The following is a 27,933-nucleotide window of genomic DNA, read 5'->3' as shown; positions in this document are numbered from 1 at the left end:
CTCACACACACTAAGTCACACAAATTCAACAAACTAATATTCTAGCCAACCAAGAATACTCAAACTACGGAAAGCAAAAAAATTCTTGCTCTGTCTTAAACAAGATATTTGTTGACATAGCACAAATTCTTTCAAATGATAACTTCTGAGATGAAGAGCCTGAAAAAAGAAAACCAGAAGGAATTTCTCCATCCCTCAGAGAAACATGGATAAGTTGCTTATGTCTAGTGGTTATGAAAGTGTGTGAGGACACAGTGCCCTGCACCAAGGCTTATCTCACAGAGTGTCCAGCTGTTACTTGCCCAGAGTTTTATTTCATCTTAAAGCCAAGATGTAAAAAGTGAGATAGAATATCAAAGCCTTAGGGTATGATGAAACCTTAGTGCCTGTGATAAAAGAATCTGTCTCAGAACAGCAAATCCCCCAAACATCAATATAATTTGGTTTTGGACTCCTGTAAGTCTAGTTTGGGGGGGGGGGGGGGAGGGTGTAGGAGAAGCCCACACCAAAGGTTTGCAACAGATTAATTTCAAGTTTGTGCAGCATCTGTATGCTGGTTTTGGCTGGGGTAGAGTTAATTTTCTCCATAGTAGCTAGTATGGGGCTATGTTTTGGATTTGTGCTGAAAACAGGGTTGATAACACAGAGGTGTTTTCGTTGCTGCTGAGCAGCGCTGACACAGAGTCAAGGCCTCTGCTGCTCCTCACCCCACCCCACCAGCGAGTGGGCTGGGGGGGCACAAGAAGCTGGGAGGGGACACGGCTGGGACAGCTGACCCCAACTGACCAAAGGGACATTCCAGACCATATGGCGTCGTGCTCAGCATATAAAGCTGGGGAAGAAGGAGGAAGGGGGGGACGTTCGGAGTGATGGCGTTTGTCTTCCCAAGTAACTGCTACGTGTGATGGAGCCCTGCTTTCCTGGACATGGCTGAACACCTGCCTGCCCATGGGAAGGAGCAAATTAATTCCTTGTTTTGCTTTGCTTGTGTGCATGGCTTTTGCTTTCCCTATTAAACTGTCTTTATCTCAACCCACGAGTTTTCTCATTTTGACTCTTCCGATTCTCTCCCCCATCCCACTGGGGGGGAGTGAGCGAGTGGCTGCGTGGGGCTGAGTTACCGGCTGGGGTTAAACCATGACAATTTCTCACCAATCTTACAAGATGCTGAAACGCCACCATTTCATACAAAATCCCCTTAGAACAATCCACTGCGATCCCCCATCTTCCTCAAAAATAATAAACAAGCTTTTTGTGTTGATGCAGCTTTGTGGAAGTAAACACAATTAGGCCTTATGCTAAAATGAGCAGCATACTAATGAGAAATGTTGGATCAATTATTCCCCAGGAATTCAGGGCTATCAGCAGTCTGAGATCAGACATGGTAGTTTATACAGCTTTCACGGTTTCCCGATAAGAAATAAGCACAGCACAGCCACACTGAGTCTGTACTATACACACACAGACAGATTCCTCCCCTTCCTCATCTCATTTCTTTAAGTTAAGCTGATTTTGCTTCACAACTTGGAAAGCTTCTTATTCCATCTCCCCCTCCCTCATTGGCATTTTATGAATGCATGTGGGCTGGATTTAAAAAAAAATGCCCAGAACAGCCTTCCACAGGTTAGAGTCGACATCAAGCCTTTTTGAGGGAACCGTATGTGTGAAAGCTTGTCAGTTCTTAGACTGTAAATGTAAGACTACTGAACCGGTGTTTACAAAGTGCTCTGAAAGCCATCTGTCTGGATGCACACCCGAGTGCCGAATCCCACACCAAGGGGAGGACAACAGCACGCAGAGCAGCCCCGCAGCTCCGGCGAGCGTGGTGCTTCCCTCTGATCGGGTCTGCTTCTATCACTGCCTGCTGGTCCTGCTGATGTTAACCTTTAGCTCGTATTCTCTCTCAGTTATCTCATAGCACAAGTCCATCAGTTATATACAACATCAGTGACACTGATTGACTCATTCCCAATTCAAGCATGTCTAGCCAGACCATTGCTACCCACCAAATAATCTACTGTTTCTTGCAAGCGCAAAAGTGCCAGCTCTGCAATCCTCGCTCACAGCAAAAACATGAGCTAGCTTGCAATTTCTAAGATTAATTCCTTTTTCCGCACCCTGTCATGTAACCACTCAGTAGCACAGTTTTTCTTTACAATCCTGGTCATGCATCTCACCCTCAACCAGAAAGGAACATTTTAAGAGAGATGCTGACACCTCCAGGGCTTCTTTCTGTCTTCACATATCCCCTAAGACTATCCAAGTAACACCTGATGCATGAGAGGTACTGAGATGCTGCTGAGATGATACTGAGCCATTTTATGCAACACTCAAAACAGAAAGAGCGCTGCTCCAGCATGGTTTGGACAGGTAAACACAAAACCAGAGTGCAGGAAGGAGAGAGCAAGTCAAATAAATGGGTTTGTAAATGTGGAAAAGGAGAACGTGCTTCTAACATTACGAGAGAGGGTCAGTTCGCTTGTAAAGAAGAAAAGCGACAAGCAGTTTGCTAAGAGATATGGGCATGTCATAGGGCAAAAATGCAGCAGCAAGGACAACAAGAACGCAGTAAGGAGCTGCAAGCAGCCTTACAGGGGCTTAGGCAGTGCCAAGGAATAAGGAATCCTGCAAGCAAACGCCTGGTTTTAGGCATCTGAAGGGGAGAGGTGACAGACAGGTGAAAAAGTGGCTTCCAGAGTAGTAGCCTGAATAGACTCAGCATTTGTATCATTTTACATTTCAGTCAGAAAATATAAAGAAGCATTGAAGTACCTATACAGCTATCTAGTGTTTCGTTTCTAAAACTGGTCACGTAGGGTTCCTATCACAGAGCATCAGACATTCAGCTTAGCCAGTGGCCATTATATTTTACAGGCCAAGTGTTCAAGGGACCAAGATTTCTCAATGTGTTTTTGCACCTGCAGTTACAAGGAGATACACAGGACCAAGTCTGACTATCAGCTCTTCGGGAACACTTCATGTTATGAGAATCTCAAGATAATAATCCCGAGCTCCTGAAAGTGCTCGACACCTACAGCACTGGAAACCCTGACAGTCCTATCACTGTCGTGTAGAATGTGAGCGATGCAGAGAAGAATTAATGCAGTTAGAGGGGAAATGTGCCCCCACATAGACACTGCCTCCAAATAAAAGGTGGGAATTAGTCAGAACCAACCTTGGGCTGGGTTTGGGCTGGTTTCTCTTCTCAGTGTTGTCACTAGGTGAGGTTTGAACAGGCAACAATGCATGATTTGTTGAAGTGAGGTTTAATTAGAACAGCACAGATGTTTTCATTCCTTTGTCCTATTTCTCGGTAATGCTCATTTCTCTTCTTCCATCATAGATTAAAATAGTAAACCTTATGGCTTTAATATGACCTGCACTTTTCTGTATCTGTTGTCTCCCATCATTTCTCCTTCTCCTTTTAAAAAGCCAAAAGCAAGACAGCTGCACTAGGGCCAGAAATTTCTCTTTCTGAATTGCACACTTCACGCTCCCTGGAATACAGGTGTAGCTTACTTAGCAACTGAGTATCTCTGTCAGCTTTGCAATTCTGTGTCCGTAAACTATTTAAATATGGGCCTGACCCAGCTTCCCAAACACAAAAGCAACACATTTCAAAAATCAAAAGAACTCTGTCTGACGCTTCTGTCGGCTGTGACATTGCCAAGCAACAACATCGGAGCACCTTATATTTTCCCACTTTAATAAAGACAAGTGAAAGGCAGCTTCCTCTTGCAACTCCAGATAATTATGATCTTCAGAATCACTTTGAATTAAAACCTATCAGACAGTCCTTTTTCTTCACGGGGATGATAAAGGATGCAATGAGCTACCCAGCATAAGCAAAACACTGAACCTCGCTCCCCAAGAGCCACCTGTGCTCATCTCTGAGGTTACAGAGCTGGCTCCAGCACATATATAGGTGGGTTTGTATTTGGCTATTACGGACCACACTTGTCAGTCCTGCGAAGCTGTGGCTCGTTAACTCCCACCTCCCTCAGTGCGGATCTGTGCAGGCAGAGGGCCAGGGACAGCAGGACAGCCACGGCACTTCATCCCAAGCACATAGCTTAAACAAGGCAGCCCAGAGGGCAGTGGTCACAGGACTAAGCCCAGCCTAGTGTTAAAGGACATAGCTGTCTCCAGCTCCAGGGAGCATTTCAGGTCTCGTCTCCATAGCACTCATGTATCAACTATGGCAGGAAAGAGGGGTTTTTTGTTTTGGTTTTTTTTTTTCTGTTGATACCAAAGTTTCAACCATGTACTTTGTCATTTAGTCCCAAACCCAGCTCTGGGCTGGCGTGCAATACTGCCAAGCCCTATTTAACTTCTGGCCACAGTGGCCGTCCCCCAGCCCAGCAGCCCCAGAGCACCCCACACCACCCTCGCTGCCGGCAGCAGCTCCAGCCCCCAGGCCACACATGGCCATTTCTAATAGGGGACCTGAAGAATTTGGCCTCCACCCGCCAGGAACCCTCATTTTCACACACAACTCGAGCACAGCCAGGGAACCCACAGGCAGGGAGAGCTTCAGCCACCACCCAGCCACACCAGGCTGAGCAAGGCTTGCTCGCAGGCTGCCCTGTGGTCACAGCCAGAGGCTTCGAGGCAGGAAGGGCCTGTCATTGCAGCATGCAGCCAGCTCCAGGCTGACCGAGGCCGGGACAACGCTCCTTTGCCCGCTGCTCCGAGCCCGCGGGATGCTATGGAGCCCTTCGCTTCGCCCTCACTCCCCTGACCTCCCCAACATGGCGGCGGGGAAGAGCCCCGCCTGCCCTCACCGGCGCTGTCGCAATAGCGCCTCGCTTTCGCTGCGCTTTACGGTAAGGCCGCAAAGCGAGGAAGAAGGCGGCCGGCTGAGGCGGTTGCCGGAGGAGCGGAGGCCGCCATGGACCGGAGGAAGAAGCCGCTGGACGTGGCTGCATCCTCGGTGAGTGGGCGAACCTGGTCGGGAAGAAGCAAAAGAAACCCCTCCGCCTCCCCGGGGGGGGCTGTCGCTCGGTTTATAAGGGTGTCCCCTGTTAACCCGCAGCGGCGGGGCTCCCGCGGGCTGGCCCGGCCGGCGCAGGCCGTGCGGCTCAGGCCTGGGGGCCCGCTGGGGCGAGCCGCTTGCAGGAAAAAGACCATACCGGGGCTGTGCTTTCTGCCCCCTCGCCTTAACCCCACCCCACTGAAATGCACGCTCGTAAAAGCAAGTGCTGATTTAAAGGGTTATGTTGTAACGCCGCGCGTCACGGCTTCTGACGTCGCGTCTTGGTTCTGTGAGATGTTCGGGGGGTGGGGTTGCCCCTTCGCCTTCCTGGCCCCCGCTGCGCTCTTAATCTGAGAGCCCCCATTCATGACGTAATGATAAAATTAGGGCCTGAGAGGGAAATAGGGGTTTATTTCCTGATTTTTTCTAAGCAACAGGAGGTCCGTGTCTTGGCAAATGGACGCATAGGGGTGGCGAGGTGCTCTTCCTCCCTGCTCTCCACTAGCCTGTTAACAAGAGATTGCTACCAAACACTTCATTTTTGCCGATAAACAGTTAATGTCAGCTGTGGGAGGTTGTACATGAAACATTTCACATTGAATTTTTGGATGATCACTTCTAAGCATTCGGGGGAGAAAAAAAAGGTTTAATTTACAACACTATGCCTCACTGTTACAGGGATCTAAAAAGCAAATGCTTTAGTGTTTGGGACAAATATTAATATCAAAGTCTTCTACTTACCTGATTTAATGTACGTCTGTGAAATTTGTCTTCTGTAGGACTCGCAGGGCAAGTGGCACGCTATCCTCTTCCAGCCTAGGTGTTTTAATGTAATTTCAAGATAATACCCCTGCTGGTGATGTTTCCTAATAAAAGATGAGATGGGCGTTGGTCGTAGATGGCAATGCTGCTTACGTATTTATTATTAAAAAAAGGAGAAAGAAAATCTAAAACTCTATGAACAGTATATAAAACAGTGTGTCCTGGTTTTGGCTGGGATAGAGTTAATTTTCTTCCTAGCAGCTGCTATAGTGCTGTGTTTTGGATTTTAGTATGAGAATAATATTGATAACACGCTGATGTTTTGGCTGTTGCTAAGTGGTGTTCACACTGGTCAAGGACTTTTCAGCTTCCCATGCTCTGCCGGGCGCACAAGAAGCTGGGAGGGGGCGCAGCCAGGACAGCTGACCCCAACTGGCCCAAGGGCTATTCCATACCTTACGGCATCATGCTCAGTATAGAAACTGGGGGGAGTTGGCTGGGGAGCAGCAATCGCTGCTCTGGGATGGGCTGGGCATCGGTTGGTGGGTGGTGAGCGGTTGTATCACTGTGTTTTCTCCTGGGTTTTGTTCTTCTCTCGCTCTTTTTTTGTTGTTTTCCTTCTCATTACAATTTATTATTATTATTATTATTATTTTGTTCCAATTATTAAACTGTTCTTATCTCAACCCACAAGTTTTCTTACTTTTGCTCTTCTGATTCTCTCCCCCGTCCCACCGGGGGGCAAGGGTGAGTGAGCGGCTGCGTGGTGCTTAATTGTTGGCTGGGGCTAAACCACAACACAGTGGGAAAGTATATATATTTTATGAAAGCAAATTTTCGTCAAGTCTTTTCTGAGACAGGGTTTTATTCATTGTCTAATGGTTAGAAGTTTCCTCGTTAAACCCAGTAGTGTTATTTCATTAGTGCTTCCCTATTTGTTTGCTGTCGGGAGGCTGGTAAAATCTCTGTGGAATGATATGTCTCTTATTCCCATTATGTATCAAAGGATCAAGGATATCTTTGGGGTTTTTTTAAATCCTTAATCATCATTTGCATTCCATGTTTTTTGTATATTGCTTGCTGTAAACTTGTGATCTTTGTGACCAGATCAGTTCTTCAAAGTTCCACATAAAAATGCAATCAAATGCTCATATAACTGCAAATGCCAGATTGTTTTACTAGAAATGCAGTTCTTGCTTTATGACAGTAACTGATGTATATGCATGTGATATGTCTCGGTTCTTTATTTGTTTACTTTGCTGTTGATATAGTTGGTAGATCTCAAAGCAGAACTCTTCCGAAAACAAGAAGAATTCAAGAAAGAAAAGCTATTGAAAGATGCTGGCATCTTTGCAAAGCCCAAAACTTCTAATAAGGTAGAAATATTCTTCCGTTGTTGTTTTTGTCATTCTTTCTCCTTAAAGTAAGGAAGTTCATATTCCAATCTAAATAAACACATACTCAGAGCTGTGTTGCTATTCAAATGTAAAATCAACATGATGAAGATATTCTTTAAATTTCTATCAGCTCACTTCCAGGTGAGATTCTTGTGCACAGCAGAAAACTTATCTCATGGTTATGCCTATCTAAATCATCTCTTAATCTTCATTCGCCAGGGAGTCACAGCTTTTGTAACTATAGGGAAAGATGTTTCTTTTTTTCTCTCTGAGATTTTGTATGGTTCCCCGAAGGACAGAGGATGAGAGACTCTTCCAGAATCACTGAACTTTCTTGATAAATGCTCTGCTATCTGTTCCTCTGTATCGTGGTGTATAATAACAAACACACAGTTCTCTCTCATGTTTTACTCTTTACTGCGCCTTGTTGTCCATTCATTCTGTAGCTTTCTCATAGTATAATACAGGATTGCTGCCATATTTGAAGAACATGCAGCGTTTACAGTGTTATACTGAAAACAGGCAAACTGATTGTATTTTATATCTAAAATGAAGGTAATGGAGAATAGAAACAATTCATAGCTTTGTTATTACTTTATTAATCAGCAAGATTGATATTAATTTTTTTAACCTTAACATCTTTGCCAGAATAGATTTTGTCTGATTTGAGTGCTTTTTTTTTTGCTTCTCAGCCTGTCCTTAACTATTATATCATACTGCAATCTGTGTAATTGTAGGACATACCTGCTGCATCCTACAGCACAGTGGGTATAGTCTCAAGTCCAACATGTTTAAGATGTTATTTACAAAGTCTTTCATGATTGATTTCCAAAGTTTGCATTATGGAGTTGAAATACTTTTTAATCATTATAATTTCAATATTTTTATTTATTTATTTCTTTGTTGTTATAAAATTGTACTCCACAGAAACCAAGCATCTGGAACAAACAAAACACAGGAGTTGCAAATCGAGCCGAGAAGGATGTTGAGCAGAAGACAGAAGAGGAGCATATATTAGATAAATCAAGGTAACTCTTGGGCGCTGTAAGAAAGGAATGCTTCGTAGAACTTGTTTTTCAGTGTTTAGAAAAGCACATAAAGCAAGTTATGCACATTTTGGACCAGCGGTTCTCATTTGACCAACCAGTAAGACCAGCATCAGTTCCATGCTCTTTACCGGTAACGTACAGACTGCATCGCAGCAGTCTCATGCTATAAGGATATCTGCCCTCGCGTTATCGTGGCTGTGTAAGTATGTCAGGTTACTGATTTTTTAAAGTCATCTTTAGAATTAAAAGCCAGGACAGAGATACATCAGAATTCTGTAGCAAAATGTTTCTTGGACTTGACAGAAAATGGCTCACTTTTTTGCAAGATTTGACTCATCTTCTAAATGGGTTAGTTGTACAATAAGATACATGTTGTAAATGCAATTTCTGAGCCATTTGCTGTTTTTCTGTAAGCAGTTCCTAGCTCTTCAAAATTGTTTTCTACCATTCCAGAAATTAGCGAAGGTTTTCTCTTCAGTGTCTAAGAATAAGTGTATAGCTTTCTTTTTTCCTTTTTTTTTTTTCTGTAAAAAGAGTATTTGAGTGTCTCATATCTGCAAATAATGGTCTAGCTTCCCGTATTTATCTGACAGACTGTAGTAGATAGAGGTGGAATACTTGTTACATCGTGTTCCTGCCTACTTGGCAAATTACACTTAAGATAATTCTGTAACTTCACTAAAATTATTTTCAGTATAAACTCTAGAACTGGATATCTATGTATCTTCAGAAAAGTCAGTTAAGGTTCAAAACAAAAAAACAGGCATAAGTCAGCTTTTAGTAAATATTTCAAGCACTCCTGGTACTTTCCTGTTCAGTTTATCTATCCCGATTCATTTATCCTAGTGTTGGGAACTGGTGGGATTGCAATGTTAATTTTTTTTTTTTTTTTTTCTTTTTCAGGAAGAAATTAGAAGAGAAAGCAAAGCTGTATGAGAAAATGACAAAAGGCGACTTCCCAGGTGAACAAAACTAGTCTAAAATTAGTATTTTTATATATATGCACATATATGTGTAAAATTTGTTTCTAAAGTTCACCTTAAAAGTTGGTATTTTTGACTATCTGGTGATTTACAGCAGCTACACTATGAATTCACTGCTTGTCTTCTTATGTGGGAAATTTTTTTGGAGTTATACAAAGTGATTGACATGGGTTATTCTGCTGTGAAAGGGAGAAAAAGTACAGCTACTAGAGAAAATACAATAACTTTCTGAAGGACAGCCTGTCCTAGTAAAGCACTATGGGCTTGTTTCACTCATTCATTAAGTGGGTGGAATATATTCTGGTTTTTCAATACACAATCTTAGAAAAACAAAATTAATTTATTCCCCATTATGCAGTCTTCGGATTGCATTGCTGATTTTCTGTCCTGCATTCTCATTCTTGGACCTTTATGAAGAGAAGAGGAACAGGAGGGGAGTCTGGCTCGTCCGCATGTGAATGCCAGTCATGCAGCTGATAGGGTTACAGAATTCTAATCTGTCCCTTCCTTCTCTCACTCATTCAGTCCCTTGCAAGACGTAATTACTAAAATAGAATCCAAATCTCCTTGCAATTAATCTCTAATGTTTGCTTTACTAGTGTCCATCTTTGCCACATATGACCCCACCACTTTTCTCTACTTGTCTAAAAAGTACTCTAGTGACTGCTTAACTACGGCCAACACACCAAATCTTAAGCATCAGATTAAGTATTTGAACTGTTACATAAGAAACCCTACATTTCGGAAGTAGTTAATGAGCAGAGAATATTTTAGTGCAAAGACTGCAGCCTTTTCTGTATTGTACACAAACAATTAATTGCTTAAAAAACCCCTAAAACTTATATTCAGAAATAGAGGTTACCACAGTGGAGCCAATTTATAACTCCAAGTTTGTTTGGCACTGAAGGAGATTTAAGCATTTCCCAATAGTGTGGTCAAGGGCATTGCTAGCAGCTGAAAAGCTGATTGTGGCTATTTGGTGTTGATTTTGTGCTCAGTTCTGTTCTTTTCATGGCTGCTCTCAAAGAATTGATTTTCTGCCTTAGATGAAGAAACTGAGGATTTGTACCTAGTGGATTTCACTCAGAAGATCATAGACAAACAGCACGAAGTACAGGAACTGTATCAGAGCGAAGCTGCTAGAAAGACTTTAGAAAAAGAGACAGATGAGGAGGAAACTCAACCTGAAATGGAAATACCACCGCCCGAGGACCCAGATGAAGAATGGTTGGTACTACTGATTGGGCTAAGCTGTCCTAACTAGTCTGTTCCTTGACAATTGCAGGAGAAAGTAATTTTATTCTCCGAAGTATGTGGAGTGGCACCTTTTTTTTTTTTTTTGTTAATACTACACATTGAGAAGAGGTGGTAATATTCTTTCATTTCATGTCTCATTAAAAGACAGTCCGTCATGTTACTTTCCTTTCCATGTAGGTGACACTGCAGTAGAAGCTACATCTGGGATTTTGAGAAATATCAATCAGGGAAATGTGCTATAAGTGAGACATTGTAATATCCTCTTTTATTTTCTTGCATAGTTTATGGCAGTTCTGATCGCAGTATTGATAAAATTTTATGCTTTGGTGCCTTGAATTGAAATGTACTTTAGCTGAACTTGGGGGTTTTATTGTATCCACCTTCCCCTCTATAGTTGTGTGTGACTTGCAAAACGAGCAGTCGTTTTCGTTGTATGACCTCCTCTTAAAGGAGAGAAACTCTGGTTGGAAAAAGAATACAATTTTCCAGTATTTCTTCCACTGTTTAACTGCAGCACAGCAAATAGTCTGTGACAATTTTCTGTGACATTCCAAGTAACCACTAGTTTTTCATCCAAGACATTAGAAATAATTATGAAACCAGTCTGACTAAACATTTTCCTTGCCCATTTGTTTAAAATGCTTATGGAACAGAGATTTTACTTCTGGTAATCAGTTTAAAACAGCAGTAACCAATACGAAACAGAGCACCCCCGTTCTCCAGTTTATTAGGCCAAGGTAAAATTTGCAATGTAATGTTTCAGAATAAATTGAGAGAATGAATCCAGCAGAGTTCCAGCAGACTGCTAGGTTGGAAAGGCAGATACACCCATTACCAGCATCTTACTGAAATTCAAGATGAAACAATCACTGAGCGATGGGCTCAACCTGGTTTGTGCTCTCGTCACCCTGAAGTGTCAGAAATTCAAACTGATACATTTTACTGTTCACATAGTGCTCTTCTGTCATTGCCTACATCTCGCATCAATGACATGTATTATTACTCTCTTGTCCATCTCAGTGAGCCCGTATCCCAGTGAGGATATTTCGGTGCTAGCATAATTAATGCTAATTATTCTGCAGTGATCTTTAGTTACATCTAGTTACATCTTCCCTGTAGGGAATGCAGACTTTTTTTTTTTTTCCTACTGACGTTACCTTATAATAAAGAACAAAGGTCACTGAGTATATGCTAAGCTTTAGATATCCTTAGAAATTATGTAAAAGACTTAACTTACTAAAAGCACAGATCCTTAAAAGTTTGGTTTTTGGGAACTAGATTGCCAGTCGTACTTTTTCAGATGTAATATTAATTCTTTAGAATGGGATAATTGAGGCAGCTTGATGCTAAAGAACTTTCTAGCATTACAGGACAATAAGTATAGCTCTTAACAGCTTTTTTGACAACTGTAAATTAAGTGTTCAGTACTATAAAGAGTTGAATAAGAAGCACAATATGTTTTTCAAAGGAACATTTTGCTTGCATTTTAGTTAGCCTTTGTTACACCAGTTGAATGAACGCTATCGGCCTATTCTAAATGAGTTTTAGACTGATAATTGAAATACATTGTAGCAATTTCATATCTGCAAGAAGTCGATGCCACATCATTATTTTCACCATGGGAAGCAAGTACTAGGCTCAGTTTTATTTTGGTGCGAAAACTACATGACATTGTAACTTTTGAACATTTTCTTACACCATCTTATTGCCAAGGCAAACAGCTGGCTCAAAGTGAGATTGAGTAAATGGCTGTGATAAAACTGTCATATGCCCTGTTCAGAACATATCCTCTTAACCTGTGAGTCTGTTAATTGAAAGGTGGAAGAAACTGTCATACATGGAGAGACTGAGAGGTGATGAATACTCTTTGAAAAGTGTCACTGCTTCTATCTTCTGGTTAAGAGTTCCGTGAATCCGCAAATAGAAGTTCTACATCAAATTTCCTTTGCTTTCATTACAGGGTTGATTATGTTGATTTCTTGGGCCGATCTAGACGCTGCATGAAGAAGGATTTGCCAGGTCTACTTAAAATGGATCAGGAACTTCAAGGGAAAAGGTGTGGTTTCTCTAATGGAAGTGCATGTTTCTTGCAGTATGTAACATACTTTTTTTTAAAGACAAGGAAGAGAGGCTGTGCTTTGTTATCCCATTCTCAATCCAGAATTGTTGATGCTACTGCTTTCTCTAGATATACTTTACACCAACTTCTGCTGGTTACTACATTGTGCCTTAAAAAGTAGACAGAGTAGCTGCAGAGCAATTGTGTATGACTGTGATTTTATCAAAACTTCCTATTATAAATTAATGTAGTATTCCAAGGCTTCTATTTTATTTCACCCTGGCAGTTCACCATTTGAAATACGTGGCTGGTGTATTGCTTTTAAATTGCAACAGAATGGAGGCCATGGATATCAAATAAATGCCCAACTGAAATTTTTAATAAACTACTGAGGCACAGTCTCTGATGTAAATGCTGACCAAATCTAAAACCTCACTTACAGAGCATAGCTTGCAGAGAAAAGTTCTAATAAATTGACTTAGCAACCTCTCAGATATTTGATGCATCTTTTAAAACTGTGGTCCTTGTACGGAGATTGTATTTTATGATACCTTCCAGAAAATGCCAGAGAAGTGATTCCTGGTTCTGTTTAACCTGGAAACTGATTATAGTCTTATAGCAATTCCAAATTCATCATGGCATTCAAAGTGAATTTGTTAGATCTCCATTTGTTTGGTTTTGCTCTTCTATTAAACAGCTGTGTAACAGCTCTTCTGTTAAAATTATTATGGCAGCACTGAGAATTGTTTTCAGAAAATAATCTAAAGGCACCTCGACTGAGCCTTTACTGTTGCTAAACTGAAAATTCTTTCACGCTAACAACTCATTAATGTGTTCTCTGTATTTTAAACATAAGATGGAGAATACGAGTGCTTTGAAATTGCTGTCTCTGCATTGATACGGATGACAGTCGGTCAGCAAAACCGGCTTTAGCTAGACAATAAAAGAAGAAGATCCTGCTGCTTCTCTTGGGAAAACAAAAATATTTCCCATATTGGGTATTAATATTTGGCATGGATTTCTAGGGTAAATTTAATGGCTAGCTTTTTGTTATTTCAAATACCTTTCATTTTCTTACGTTAAACCTGAAATGTTTGTATATGTGGTTACTAGCACCCCAACAGATGCCAACAAAAGTGATGATTTAATCTCCCATTCTGTGATTTGATAATGATTTCATAAAACCTGTAAGAAAGGATATGATTTTAATAACATGTTCTACTAGTACCTTGTTTCAGAGGTAGTTTTGTATTCCTGTCTTCACTGTGTACCAGTCATCAATGCTGCATTACTAAATGGTGCCTACAGTGATCTATGTTGTGTAAAAACTGCAACAGTGGATCAGACCCAGTCGTACTTTCACTGTTTGATACTGTAAAACTGGTAAGTTCTGCTCTGTAATCCCTAACTTTTTTTCTTTTTCTTTTTTTTTTCTTTTTCTCTTTTTTCTTTTTCTCTTTTTTCTTTTTCTCTTTTTTCTTTTTCTCTTTTTTCTTTTTCTTTTTTTTCTTTTTCTTTTTTTTCTTTTTCTTTTTCTTTTTTCTTTTTTCTTTTTTCTTTTTTCTTTTTTCTTTTTTTTTTTCTTTTTTTTCTTTTCCTTTTTTTCTTTTTCTCTTTTTTCTTTTTCTCTTTTTTCTTTTTCTCTTTTTTTTTTCTTTTTCTTTTTTTTTCTTTTTCTTTTTTTTTCTTTTTCTTTTTTTCCTTTTTCTTTTTTTCCTTTTTCTTTTTTTTCTTTTTTTTTTTTTTCTTTCTCTTTCTCTTTTTCTCTTTTCTCTTTTTCTCTTTTTTTTTTCTTTTTTTTTTTTCTTTTTTTTCTTTTTTTTTCTTTTTCTTTTTTTCCTTTTTCTTTTTTTCCTTTTTCTTTTTTTTCTTTTTCTTTTTTTTCTTTTTTTTTTTTCTTTTTCTTTTTTTTTCTTTTTCTTTTTTTTTTCTTTTTCTTTTTTTTTTTTTTTCTTTTTCTTTTTTTTTCTTTTTCTTTTTTTTTCTTTTTCTTTTTTTTTTTCTTTTTCTTTTTTTTTTTCTTTTTCTTTTTTTTTTTCTTTTTCTTTTTTTTTTTCTTTTTCTTTTTTTTTAATTAGACAAGGTCCTGATGGGAATACTCTGTTATCTGAAGACATGAGAAGAGAACTTCAGAGGCAGCAGTGGGAAAAGGAAGAAGAAGAAGCCCTCAGAAAACCCATGGGACCCATACATTATGAGGACATTCGAGAAAATGGTATAATTCCATACTTTATATCACTTATCTTTATATCACCAGTCAAAGAGATTGGTTTTAGAGGAAGCAAGGGGAAGTAGCTTCTTGTGCCTTTATGGAAAACTTCAGGTATGTGTTAAGCCACATGTGTAATAGCCATTCAAATTACCAATACATAAATCTAGATTTATTTTTCCTCAGGTTGTATTTTTCTCAAATGTATTTTTCATTAAATCCTCCTGTTTTCTCCTTCAGGAAGCTTCACTTCACGCATCATCTAAAACAAGCCTATTTTAGCCATCTAAAACTAATGCTGTGTATGTTCTTGGGAGTAGTTCAGTGCATGAAAGCAGGGTGTATGGTGCTTGTAGTTACTGTCAATTATAAACTGAGTGTAACTTAAATTTATTGATTTTCTTCTTCTTTTCAGAGGCCAGACAGCTTGGTGTTGGTTACTTTGCCTTTTCTCGTGACAAAGAACTTAGGAATAAACAACGGGCAACACTGGATATGCTAAGAGAGCAGGTATGAGTTTAAAGAGCAAATTGGGGTATGAGGGCATCCCAGTTTCAGTGGTCGCTGTATTTGATTTGTTGTGTAAGTCTTACACTAGGTGATGCCTGCAGCTGGCTCCGAAAAAATTGTGCCTCTTTTTCCCTGCTGAAACATGGTACTTGATGAGGATTGCTTTTAGTTGTTTAGTGAAGGAAGATATGTAGTTGATTATAATGCCAAAGAAAGATTAATGTATGTTTTTCTTTGCTGTTAAGACACTTGATCAGAGAACTAAACGTGAACAGTTAAAAGAAAAAAGGAAGGCAGCTCTAGATGCAAGGCTGTCTAAACTTCGAGCACGGAAGATTAAGAAGTTAAGGGAAGCTGGATTAGAGGAGGAAGCAGAAAAATTGGAGAATGGAGGTATGATCTGCTGCCTTTTTAAGTTAAATACTTGCTATTTCATCTTGTACTTGATCAATGGACAGGCATATTCTAATTGATTTAGGTTTGGACATTCAATATATTGGTATTATGAATTCTATATATACAATTAGTGTAACTGTTAAGATAACGAGAGTTCATATAATTGTGTGTAGATATAAACTCATGCCAGAAACAGCTTAATAATGCAGGTAGAAATATGATACGTAGATTGTAGGCTTTTTTGATTCACACCTGACAACAGGAATTATGTGGGTTAGTTATGCAGGTTGAGGTTAGAGCTGCTGAAATTTTACTGGCTTTTTCTTTTTTTTAAGATGAAGTAGAATAAAAAGTAGTCAGAATTAACAAGTTAATAACAAGTTAATTCTGATATCATATAATATACATTGCTACAGTTTCAGTGCAGTCTGTAAATTGGAGATACAGCTGATTTTAGGATTTAGGATGATGAATTTGAGTTCTAATCCCATCTCTGCCCTGCCTTCCTTATGACACTACGAGTCACTTGTACTGTCTGTCTCCTACTGTAAAATGTAGCTAATATTTCACCATGTCAGAATTCTATGCAAGTGATTAACTGTGAAGTGTTCTGGAAACGAAGAACAGTAATGTGCCACTGCTAACTGTTACTGTTGTTCAGAAGAATAAGAATGCAAATTGTTTTCTCCAGTAAATGAAATGGAGATAACATGCTAATGTTCTTATTTTTACCTAATTTTCTAGCTTCAGTATAACACTCAGCACATTCCTTTGTGGGTTATTAGGCAATAGATTTTCAGCAGTCTTTTTGATACAACTAGAAAGCTAATGAAGTGTCTCTTGGTAGATATGCTTCCTGATTATCTGGCTTACCTATTATCTTTTCTGAACTAATATGCAGTAATTAAAAAAAAATCACCTCCCCACTCAGATGCATTTCATTATTAGAATGAAATTAGATCACTAGTATGAGCTCTTTAAATGCAAATAACTCTTGCTTCCTATTCCTCCTATGAAGTTCATACAGATTTTATCCCGTTACTAACAAAAACTACTATCTCCTTCTGTAACATAGAGTTGAAAGGTGTTACTGAGGAAGTGGAAGCTCCGAGAGTTACTGCAGCAAGTAGAAAGGTAGAGGTTGTCATCCAGGAGAGAAGAGATACAAAGCCTGGCGTACCTTATGTCCGAGAGTGGGATAAAGGCAAAGGTAAGGAAATGTAGATTCTTAAACATTGTTTGGAAGCAGTGTGCACACTGCTATTTTCATTTCTATTTTGTGACAAAGTATGGTAAGACTCAGAAGCAACTAAATACTTTCTCCCTTCGTGTTGATAACTACCTAGTGTCCAGTGCAGTGATTGACAAGGCATGCCTCAGTACCAGTAGCTGCTACAATGTTCCCATAATTTTTTCTTCTATATGAGTTATTCCATTTCTGGATGATTCAGAGAGGTTGACAGAATGACAAATGTCATAGTTCATAAGATTTATTGTCTTTCAGTGTGATGTTTTCTTGATATATTTCTGTAGTTTGTGCTACGTGATGGCAGGATGTATTACACTGAAACAAGTCCAGGATGATACTAAAAAGTGATGCAAGCAGAGACCACTTCAGTGCCAATGTCCCATCTTGAAGCATCTTCCTTGTCACAACGTCAAGTGATGGCTGTCTTCTAGATCCCTCCCAAACCCACTAACTCATTTTGCACCAGTTATCTAGGCTCATGCACATTCTTGTAATCTGATGCCTGACTTTTAAGTAAAAGCAAACAAGGAATAGGCAAAAGCACATAAATGTCCACCTTCTTTAGTACTCCTGTAAGAGCAGCATTCCTGTTCTGTGCAATACTGATATTACCAACTTCTATTTACTTTCCACAGTCTCTCTTTGTGTTCAGTTAATGAACATCGTTGTGAGGGGAAACTTTGTGGTTCCATTAAAAACCAAAACTTTCAGGGCCTATCTGTTAAATCTTTATCCTGCCCGACGCTGTTTTTTTCCTACCTCCGAGGAATCCTAGTATCTGACTGACACTCAAGCAGCACTGTGCTACACAATAAATATTACACTCAGAAAGAAGAGGACAGCTTACTCTAAAATGTGAAGTAGAATAACTGTTGTTCACTGAACATAAATGTAACACAAGCATCAAAATCAGTATAAGAAGGGATAAACAAATTCTTCACTCTCTTAGGTGTTTTCCTCCTTACTATTTCATATTTTTTTTATATTTTTACCAAAGCAAAGGAAGAAGTCCTGCTCTGATTGGGGCTCTATTTTGCTACATCAGGCAAATGTGTAGCCATTCTGTATCAAAATTTTCTACTTAATTTCTTACAGAAGTCTTGGTAGAAATGAATACTGAAAAGAATTTTACTGGTTTTAGAGAGCAGGTTTGGGGGACATCTTCGGAGTAGGTTTGGGGGATATCTTTTTAAGTGTGGTGATCTTGAGCTGTCATTCTATTGCAGTACTTCAGAACTATTTTTAATCAGCTGTCATAGTAACTAGAATATCTACCACTTCTGTTGAAATAAAGAAGTTACTGGTTTTCGCCTGTGCCCACTAGAGATAATCTCATCATCTCCATCTTCTAATAACTAAGCTCTTAATGCTTTGATTGGTTTGTATTTTGATTCACCCCTAACTAATTAGTTGGTTTTCATAACCAATGACCACATTGTTAGAGGATCTTAAAGTGACTAGGATGAGTTACGTAGAGGATGGTGGTTATCTTTAATGCTCAATGCTTTCATTCCTGCTCTGTAAAGGAAGTGGCCTGTCAGCCAGCAATCTAGTACTAGATGGAAAAGTAACTTCAAATGGCTTTACACAGCTGCATCTTCTCTGTTTGCTAATTTGTTTTCCCTCGTTTCTGACTATCTTCAGACCCTGAAATCTGTATTCAATCTACTTTTCCCTGTTTCTAACAGAATTGATGTTTGGACAATGGTCAAAGAAACAGGAAGAACTCAGAGATGAGCGAGATCCAGAATTTGCACCACCTTCTGATTACTTTATGGGACAAAAGAAAGATGATAATTACAGAAGTCAGAATTTGAACAGTCCTGAAACCTCCTCTGAAAAACTGGAAACAGAGACAGCACAAAAGCAAGAGATGCCATCAGTGCAGGCCAACGGCAGCAGCACTGAAGATGTGCCACCATCAGTGCAGGCTTACCACAGCAATGTTCAAGATGAGTCAGCATCAAGAGAGGCCTGTGGCAGTGACGCTCAGGATGTGCCGTCATCAGCAGAGGATGACAGCAGTGATGATGAGGAGGATATGCTGCCACCAGCACAGGCTTATGGCTACGGTGCTCAAGGTGTGCCACCATCGATGCAGGCTTACGGCTATGGCGCTCAAGATGTGCTGTCATCAATGCAGGCTTACGGCTATAGCACTCATGATATGCCATTTCCAATGCAGGCTTATGGCTACGGCACTCAAGGCATGCTGCCACCAATGCACGCTTATGGCTACAGCGCTCATGATATGCCATTTTCAATGCAGGCTTACGGCTATGGCACCCAAGATGTGCCACCGGCAATGCAGGCCTATGGCTGCAGCGCCCAAGATGTGCCGCCACCAATGCAGGCCTGTGGCTGCAGCGCCCAAGATGTGCCGCCACCAATGCAGGCCTGTGGCTGCAGCGCCCAAGATGTGCCGCCATCAGTGCAGGCCTGTGGCTGCAGCGCCCAAGATGTGCCACCACCAATGCAGGCCTGTGGCTGCAGCGCCCAAGATGTGCCGCCATCAGTGCAGACTGACAGCAGTGACACTCAAAATCAGGAACCACTTTACCAAAGTTTAGATGATATGCTGTCTTATTACAGACAAGTGACTTGAACTGAGCAAAAAGATAAGCAAGAATCGTGATTTAAAGAACTGAAATAGAATTATCTTATCGGCAAGAATATTATTTTCCCACATCTGGGAAAAATAAGTTTCTGTAAGTAGATCAAAATAAATCTCCTGGACACCTAAGCTATTTTACATCACAGCTGTACTTTTGCCCTGTTGGTTCTTCCCCCCCCCCCCCCCCCCCTTTATTAAAATTATGTGGGTTTGTTTGGGGTTTGTTTTTTGGGTTTTGGGGTTTTTTTTGGCAGTACTTACTTAGTTTAGTACATATTTCATTTTAACTCTCTGCCACCTACACCTGAACTTTGGGGTATATTAATGGCTTTCTTTCAAAAGATGAACTCTTCCTTTACTCTGTCACTCCCCAGCTTCTGGTTTGGAGGTACTACAAGTTCAGTGATATCTGCAGAAACAGTATTGAAATGGCAGGCCCTCTGCTGCTAAATACAGAAAGATTTTAGGAAATTTGTTACCTACTTAACCTCCTGCCTTTAGGAAGTACAGAATATTATCTAGTGAACAGTGGTGGAGGATGGTTCACATGGTCGTAACAGCTTCTGCATTCCTGAGGTGAGTATATAACTCATAATTCTGTGAAGCAAATTAGAGTGGAGAGAGGCATTGCAGAAATCAATAAATAATGATGGTTAGAGTAAGAATAAACACCCACTAAAGCAGAAGTCTTGATATCTGAAATTACTGTCTTACTGGTTTAGAAAATGCTCTCATAATTCTCCAAGTGCATTTTTCTCACATCATCTGTTATATTTATGGCTTTATTTTATTTAATACTTTTTTCCAAAAACTGTGATATTGCAGTCATTATATATAAAAAGCAGACCAACCTTTACCAAACAAGCTTTTATTTCAGAATCTCAGTAAAGGAGAATAATACATATTTATCACGTAGAACATTTTTATTTCTGAAGATAATTTAGATACCCCCAATTTGTATTTTAAAAGCTCATACAAGGATTAAAACCTAGAAAAGCAGGTTAGAATGGGAATTTCCTGGATTGTGTGAAGTTAAATGACAGTGATACTGTCAAAGAAGAGAACATCTGATTGAAATAGTGAACTAGCCAAAGAGACAGACATAATGTGCTACTTTTGTGTGCTTCAGTCAGATCTCTGCTTTGCAAAGCCTGGTGAACAGCAATGTGTTCAAGGTCACTGAGCAAACTTAGTAACATGCAGAACACATTCACTGTCCCCAAACTCTGTTTTAACCTCAGCTAGTAAACACACTTCCATCTCTCCTCCTCTTTCCTGTATCGCTGGGTTTTGCACAAGAATTTGCAGAGCAGCAGTAACGCCTCACAGGAGGAATAACACCCCACAAGAGCACCAGTGGTACCATTTTAAAGCTACAAAATACCCCAGTCTTTTATCCTTACCAAATGGTTAAGAGACTGGAACTTTATGATAACTTTGGGTTTCTGTTTCTCTGAACAGACCTAGAACTTGAGGATAGTATGGCACTATTAATGGCCACATCCACCTGACATGCACAGAAAACTTAGCAGCAGCTCCTTGTTTTTGCTGCTGCTGACACTGACCTGAACTCAGCTGCTGCATGTGGCGTTAGGGTGTATATTTCTTCCTTTCCTTCAATCTCTTCAGTGTGAATAAAGAACCTGAAAATAAATAATGATCATATACTAATGACTAAAACAAAGAGGAAGATGTTACAAACCCATCTGGTTTTACCAAATGTGACAGCATCAATGCAGTTTTTTTCCCTCATAAATTTGGTACAATCTCGGGTTAGTCACTATCCATGAGATGGCAGTCTAGGCTTACTGACTTTCTGTAAGAAGCTCTGCCAGTATATACCTATTTTCTGCTATTTATTTCATAGTAACATTGAAGTAGTCTCCGATGACCCTGATCTGAGTAGAATTTTTTCAAATGCTGTGTCACCTCGTATTTAATTTTGAGTTTAAAACAGTTGTGTTTTAGCAGCTTTCTTCCACAAAGATAGTAAGTGGTCAAAACACAAATTTCAAATTTGACTAGTTAGGAAAACAGTCTTCATGCAATGCTACCAGTTGTTGAACTTGTACATAGAAACTGATGTTAAATGTTGTAATCTTTCATTAAGAAGTCGTTGGTTGCCCACAGAGTCAGCAAGGCAAACGCTAATTGCTAAGCTAAAGTTATTTGCAAAGACTCTACTACTTCTTTAGGGTACCAAACTGCTTTGAGTAAATTTCTTAGGTATCCACTACCAGATTCCACTGCTGTGCCTCACCAGGGGGATCACCACCTTTGTCCTCGTGCTTACCCATGATCCACTGGTACGACTGGAACATGTCTAATATCATGTTGACAGAAGTGACTTAAAAGTAACTGTCATGTTTAAAAGCTATTTAATTGGGCAGCCTGGTTGTTACAGCACAGGAAATAAAGGACCTAATTCAGATTCCTACTGTCGGTCTGGGAAAGCTTTGTTCAAATGATATAGCTTCTGTGCACGTGAGCGAATGGTAAGTTTGGACTCAAAACAGCTTAGCTGTATGTTGTAATAAGCACTGGAATAAATGTCTAAGATTTCAGTTGTAATGGGCAATTTCAATGTGTGAGGCAGGGTAGAATTGGTTTCCAGCTTAGAAACACTTTTTTTAAAGCAGGTAATGCATTTAGAAGTATTTTATGAAATCTATTGGGAAAACAATCCCTTTTGACCAGAGATGCTTTAACTAATCCATATTTAAATTTCATAGCAAGAAAGAATTTAGTATTATAGTTTCTTGGTTCCTACAAATAAGATCAGACTGAACGAGCGATTCTGCTGTTTGAAAGAAATTGAAAAAAAAAATTTAAAAACTGACATGTATTTTACATCTTTGAAAGGTCATAACTTAGAAACCACTATAACGCCCCTGGAAGATGGGGGTCCAAATGGTACCATTACAGTTTGGAGAAAAGGGAAAGGGAAGATGGAGATTGGTGGAGCTGCTAAAGGCTGTAAAGGAATCACTAGTCCATGCTGAGTGAGACTCAGGAGCTCTGTGCCTGTACTGCCGTTGTTATAGTGTCCCTCTTTCTAATTTTTTGTTTGTTTAAGGCAGCTGTGGGAGGACGGATCAACTGGAACATAAAAGCATGAGAAACTCCCCAGAGTGTTTCAAAGCTTGCTGGGCAGTGCAGTGAAGCATTTTAGGATGTTTTGGGTTGTGTACTTCATGCTTTCTTAGCCACTTTCAGCCTAGAATTGCCGTACATTACAATTATTTATTAATTAAGCCTCAGAATATTGTTCTGAAGTGAGATAATACTGCTATCCCCATTTTGCGGAAAGAAGAAAACTAAAACGCAAAATGTCTTATGCAAGGTCACAAAGCAAGTCTGTGGCAGAGCAGAAGTTCAAACCCAGTTCTCCAGGCTGGCTGACTTAAGCTAGTGAAGTTTCATATTTAAGATCTCACATGAATCAGTATGTGGAAGTCATTCAGAGTAAGGTATGATTACCTTGGAGCTGAACAAACTCTAAAGAGCGGGTAAACTACTTTAAAATATTAGAGCTTGACTTGAATTCATTATGGCAATCATATCCTGTGATAGATTTCCCTATAAAGAATATCTGCATCTATTCTGCTGCTATTTTAATCATTTACATGCATTTCCTACTGCCTTCTGGGCTTTGTTTTTTCTATGCCCTTCAGACTGTGGGTAATTTTACATATATATGTGATTTAGGACCTATATTGCCTTTGCATTAGTTTAACACTGAGCTGGAGCTGCACTAAGGAATGAAATGCCATTTATTACATAGCATTATGTAAAAAGATACGATCAAAGTGTTCCTTTGTTCAGCTTCATTTCCATGGCCTGATATTAAACACAGGAGGACTCTTGGCCAGGAAGGCAGTTCAATGTCTACATTAAACTAAAGCCTATTGAGAACAGCTCTCCCACAGCAGCGATCTGTCACTTTGCCATTTGGTCTCCTTCCCTTTTGTCTTGATTTTTGGCTGAAATGCTTTTGCGTATTCTCTCATGCTGTGGAGCACACATTTCTATTCAATCTATTTCACTCTTATTTCACTCAGACCACCTCAAGTTAGCTTCACTGTGATTGGCAACCTCATTCATTTCATTTAGTAATTCCTGAGGCAAACAATTGCTTCTTGATACACTGCCAAGGTTCTATTTCTCTCATATTCTGGCCAGATCTAGAGGATGTTGTCTCCCATTCCCTCTTCCTCCTCATTTTAAACCACCACCCCCCCCAAGTTAACTACTTTGACACCAGCGGAAAATGGGTGTGCACTGGGGCTATGTTGGTAAGGATCTGTCACCATCAGTATATGACTGATGTAAGTAAAATAAAGCAAACTTGTGTTTTCCCTCTTCTCTGAGCATGCACAACTGTGGGCACACTGTTATCTGTGGTTGCATTTCATGTGTTGGAACTGAGCTTTGCCCCAAGAGGTACCAGTGGTGGCTCATGTTGCCTTCAGTGTTCCACAGAGCCAGGGCCAGCCCCTGGCTCTTGGGCAACATATCTAAGGCAGCTTTGTCCCGCATCTTTGTGTGACTATTTTTTCTGATACACAAGTTATCTTTGTCCAAAATGCAAGAAGCATTCGAGCATGCTTGGATTTCAACCTTCACCTGTTCTATCTAGCTAGCAGGACTCAATCTGATCTCCAGAGAAGTACCGTTAGAGAACACAATTTTCTCTGTGTCACCAAAAGCTGATTTTCACCTCCTTGGAGGGCAGCAGGGATCTGGATCTGACTGTGAACTATTAGCATGTCAGCTAAGGCTGATAGAAGGGGTAAAAAGTATCTGGTTGCAATTCTGTAATGTTAGAGCCAGATACTGTATCGATCACATTGTCCTCATTAACTGCCTTTAATACAAATGGCTCTCCAAGTCCTTGGGTGTCCAGGATGCCTGGTCCTGATACCAGTTCTATCAGTAGCTCTAGAGTTGTTAAAATCTAGTCCTGCTAGAACCTAATGTCTCCCATCTTGTAGTAAACTTGGACCAAGATCTTCCCTCCTCTCCCTTTTTTTGGTCTGTTGAAATTTCGTCTAAAATTTATGTCCGACCTTGATCCATAAGACCCAAGGCACTGACTTTGCATCTTAAAGTACTTAAATAGGTTAAACGGAGGCAAGAACAAATGTAACAATGTACCAGAAGTTGGTTAGCGTACAGATGGTTGGATTAATTTACCCCTCTGTCAAAAAGATGGCCTCACGCAGGCCACAGAAACTTGAACTTTCATAAAAATTCAGTTGAAATTTAACAGTTCTAGCTGGAAGCTTACTTTGTAATTAAGAAAGTGCTTTGCTTGCTTTCTCTAATTAAACCAAATAAAATTCCATTTTCACAGTCAGAGAAGTACTACCCTTAGGAAGCATCTAAGGAAGAAAAATAACCCCTATACTTCTTGTGGAAAGTTTAAAATTAGTTTAGCCTCATTTAAAGAGAGGGATCCAGAGGAAATGCAAGATGTTGCTCTGGTCTTGTGCTGCCAGCCCAGCCACTAACTCATGTCATGATTTAAGCTGAGACACAGAGGTGCCTGATCATGTTCAACCCCCACCGCACTCAATTATTAACATGCTTTGACCTTTAAGTGCAAAGTGACTGAAACCTTACATATATTTATGGTAACATGGGCTTTTGCTGACAGAAGTGGTGTATAACTGTTGCAGTTACCCAGCCTTCCAGCTCAGACTGCAGCTGTGACCAGAATTCAAAGAATGATCCTTCTGCTTGTATCACTCAGAGAGGCTTCTGGCCTTTATCCAGAGGTGCTAACACCATTCAGTGCTTATCCTGTATTGCTCTAGGTGCTCTTTTCACTTGGACCAGTGTAAATCACCTAAATTTATTCATATAGCTTGTGAAATATCTCAGTGCTCAGGTAAGAAATCCAGAGTAGCTTCATCAGACACCAAGGAGCCAATCTGCTATAGGTGTGTAACAACTAAACTGTTTCGTCTTTTGTCCTAACAATCTCTCCCTCATTTTGTTTACCCTCAGTCCTCCCTTGATGTTTGCAAGGACATTTTTCCCTTACTTTCCCTAAGACTGTATAGCATACAGGAACACCACAGATCCTCTTAGCATCCAGGGCTACCCCTCTCTCCAAAACCACCGAATTAACACCAAAGCTGATTCACCTAAAGCTTTAAAGAACGTACAGGCATGTTTTTAGACCAGAAAGGGATCATCACACTGTGCTGTCTTCTAGAACATCCAGCTCCCTAAAAAATGAATACCTAACTTTTGCACAAAGGCCATTCAGGAAACTATTAACCTGTGCACCAACTACAGCTGGTGGGATGCTGTGCCACAAAAATAGAGAGCACTCTGGTCTGTATTTTAAAGAATTCCATGACAAAATGTGTCCAATGTCTGGTCTAGCACTAATCTCCAGGACCTTGTCCACTAATGCTGGAGAACACCTCTCTCACACACAGTGCCAGGAGCAGATACAGCCCGCAGGAGGGAAAGGTGTTGAAAGTTTTTCTCTTTGGAGAGGCCTGGCTCCTCGATGTTCAGGAAAAGGCAGCCCGGGATTACAAGCCGACGCCCTCCAGACAAGCATCTCTCTTACCGGCTAGAGATGTTCTGACCGTTGGCGAGAGGGCGCCCGGTCGCGGGTGGCCCCGGGGTGCCGGTGCCCCGCGGCCGAGGTCAGAGGGGTGACCACCTGCCCTCGCACCTCGCCGTGAGGCGGGAGCCTCTCGGCACAGGGCGCATGCGCTCAGACTGCACCCCCCCCCACCCCCCCCGGAGGAGAACGCATGCGCAGTGCGGCAGTCCGCGCTCTCTTCAGGCGGTCGTGCAACCAGGGGGCTTTCCCCTGGCACGGCCGCGGGCCACCGACGGCCGCGGGCCACCGGCGGCCGCAGCCCTGTGGGAGCCCCGCGGAGCTGTACCGGGGTGGCACTGCTGGGCAGCAGGCAGCAAAGACGGGCTGCGCTGCCGCTCTGGGAGCGCCGAGGCGGCGACCCGTTCCTGAGACGGGAGGCGGCCGGCGGGAAGCGGTGCGCATGCGCAAGCCGCACACCTGCAGTAATAGGATGCGAGAGAGCGAGGCACCGTGTGCGCGGCTGTCGTCAGTGCGCATGCGTCAGCGCTCTCCGCAGCCTCGGGGTGTGGGGAAGGGGGGCGCGTGCGCGCGTCTGCCGTCCGCAGTACTGGCGAGCGAGGCGTGCGGGGATTCCCGCGTCTGCAGCGCGCATGCGCTCGGCGGCCGCCTGCAGCGCCGCAACGAGACCGCGAGGGGGCGGCAGAGCCTGGGCGCGGCCCGCTCCCGCCTCCCGCCTGAGGGGGCTGCCCTCAGCCCTTGGGCAGCTCGGCCCCGGGCAGCCGCCCGCCTCGGCCGCAGAGGGGTGAAAGGCCCGATGGCCGGGAAAGGCCTGCCCCGTCCTCTTCCAGATGTCGAGGGCACCTGCCTTTCCTGCCCTGCCGAAACGGTGCCTCGCGTTTCAAGAGGAAGAACGGTGTGCCCCCTGAATAGCCACCCCCGGAAGGCAACAGCCCCAGCCCTCTGGAAACACCTCCTTTTAACAAGGACACCCTCCGAGTAGCACCTTGTGCACTAACAACCAGCACCCACAGTCTCTTCCTTGTGAGCCCAGAACGTGTCTTCAGGTTCCTATGTAACTCCCCACAGATGCAGTCTAAGTGCCTCATCATTTGCAGAAGCTATTCCCCACTTGCAGCAAACAGCGGCCTTTCCTGAAAGAGGGAGCAGTCCATATCCCACCAGTACCATTCACTCAGGTAAGCAGCACCCTATGTTAATTCTTTCCCCCTTAACTCCTGCCTCAGGAACATCATATTCCTTCCTTGAAGTTCCCATACCCCGTGTACTGTCACTGCTATTCATTTCAAAAATTAAGTCCTAATCCATAAGCACTGTGCCCTTCTCCCCGCCCTCCCCCAAGGTGTTGCTGTGAGTGCAAAGGAGCTGTGATGTTGTCAGTATGCAGAAGTTCAAGGAAAACAAGGTGTAGGTGACTATTTGTAGGACTATTTGTAAGACTATTTGCGAGTGTATGTTGAGCAGCCACTGGGACTATAGGGCACAGCACCACAGCGTACCTAAGCAGTAACTATGAAAAGAAGTATTATTTTGGATAGCAGTTGACCCTAAGGTAACCACTTTGCTGGTGATGGGAGTATAACCCAACCTTTTGCTTAGAGAAAATTTCTAGCTCTTAGGAGAGCATATGCTGATATAACCACGTCTTGGACAGCTGCAGCTAAACGTGAGCCTCCAGATTAAACCTCTGCAGATTTTAACTCTCAGGCCCTGACTCCCATTGTCAAAAGAGAGCAGAAGTTGCAATTTATTCTCACAAATGACTACCAAACCAGCAGATGCACTCAGGCTGCATAAGGTCACAAGTGGTCTTCAGTAAAAGTTTCATTTCTAGTATAAAACAGTAACACCATTTTTAAAACAAAACCTACAGGTAAAGAGAGAAAA

At 41.4% G+C, this 27,933-nt stretch overlaps 1 protein-coding gene across 1 annotated transcript; it reads left to right on the top strand.

Moving 5' to 3' along the window:
- Positions 1-4,839: 4,839 nt before the first annotated feature.
- Positions 4,840-19,646, top strand: CCDC174 (coiled-coil domain containing 174). Its single transcript, XM_072876220.1, has 11 exons — positions 4,840-4,933; positions 7,009-7,113; positions 8,062-8,162; positions 9,087-9,145; positions 10,213-10,393; positions 12,384-12,479; positions 14,561-14,697; positions 15,107-15,201; positions 15,447-15,594; positions 16,673-16,807; positions 18,535-19,646. Exons 1-11 carry the CDS (start codon positions 4,892-4,894, stop codon positions 19,449-19,451), a joined length of 2,016 nt encoding a protein of 671 aa, XP_072732321.1. The 5' UTR covers positions 4,840-4,891; the 3' UTR covers positions 19,452-19,646.
- The last annotated feature ends 8,287 nt before the right edge of the window (positions 19,647-27,933 follow it).

The sequence above is a fragment of the Ciconia boyciana genome, chromosome 11 (genome assembly GCF_034638445.1).
Source record: "Ciconia boyciana chromosome 11, ASM3463844v1, whole genome shotgun sequence".
Taxonomy (NCBI): domain Eukaryota; kingdom Metazoa; phylum Chordata; class Aves; order Ciconiiformes; family Ciconiidae; genus Ciconia; species Ciconia boyciana.
This window is presented reverse-complemented; position numbering and strand designations above follow the sequence as displayed.

Bases quoted from the DNA above. Each gene is read 5' to 3' on its own strand.
- CCDC174 (XM_072876220.1), top strand. From the start codon at position 4,892: ATGGACCGGAGGAAGAAGCCGCTGGACGTGGCTGCATCCTCG. The intron at 9,146-10,212 runs GTGAACAAAACT...TTTCTGCCTTAG, and splicing joins GACAAAAGGCGACTTCCCAG to ATGAAGAAACTGAGGATTTG. The intron at 15,595-16,672 runs GTATGATCTGCT...TCTGTAACATAG, and splicing joins AGAAAAATTGGAGAATGGAG to AGTTGAAAGGTGTTACTGAG.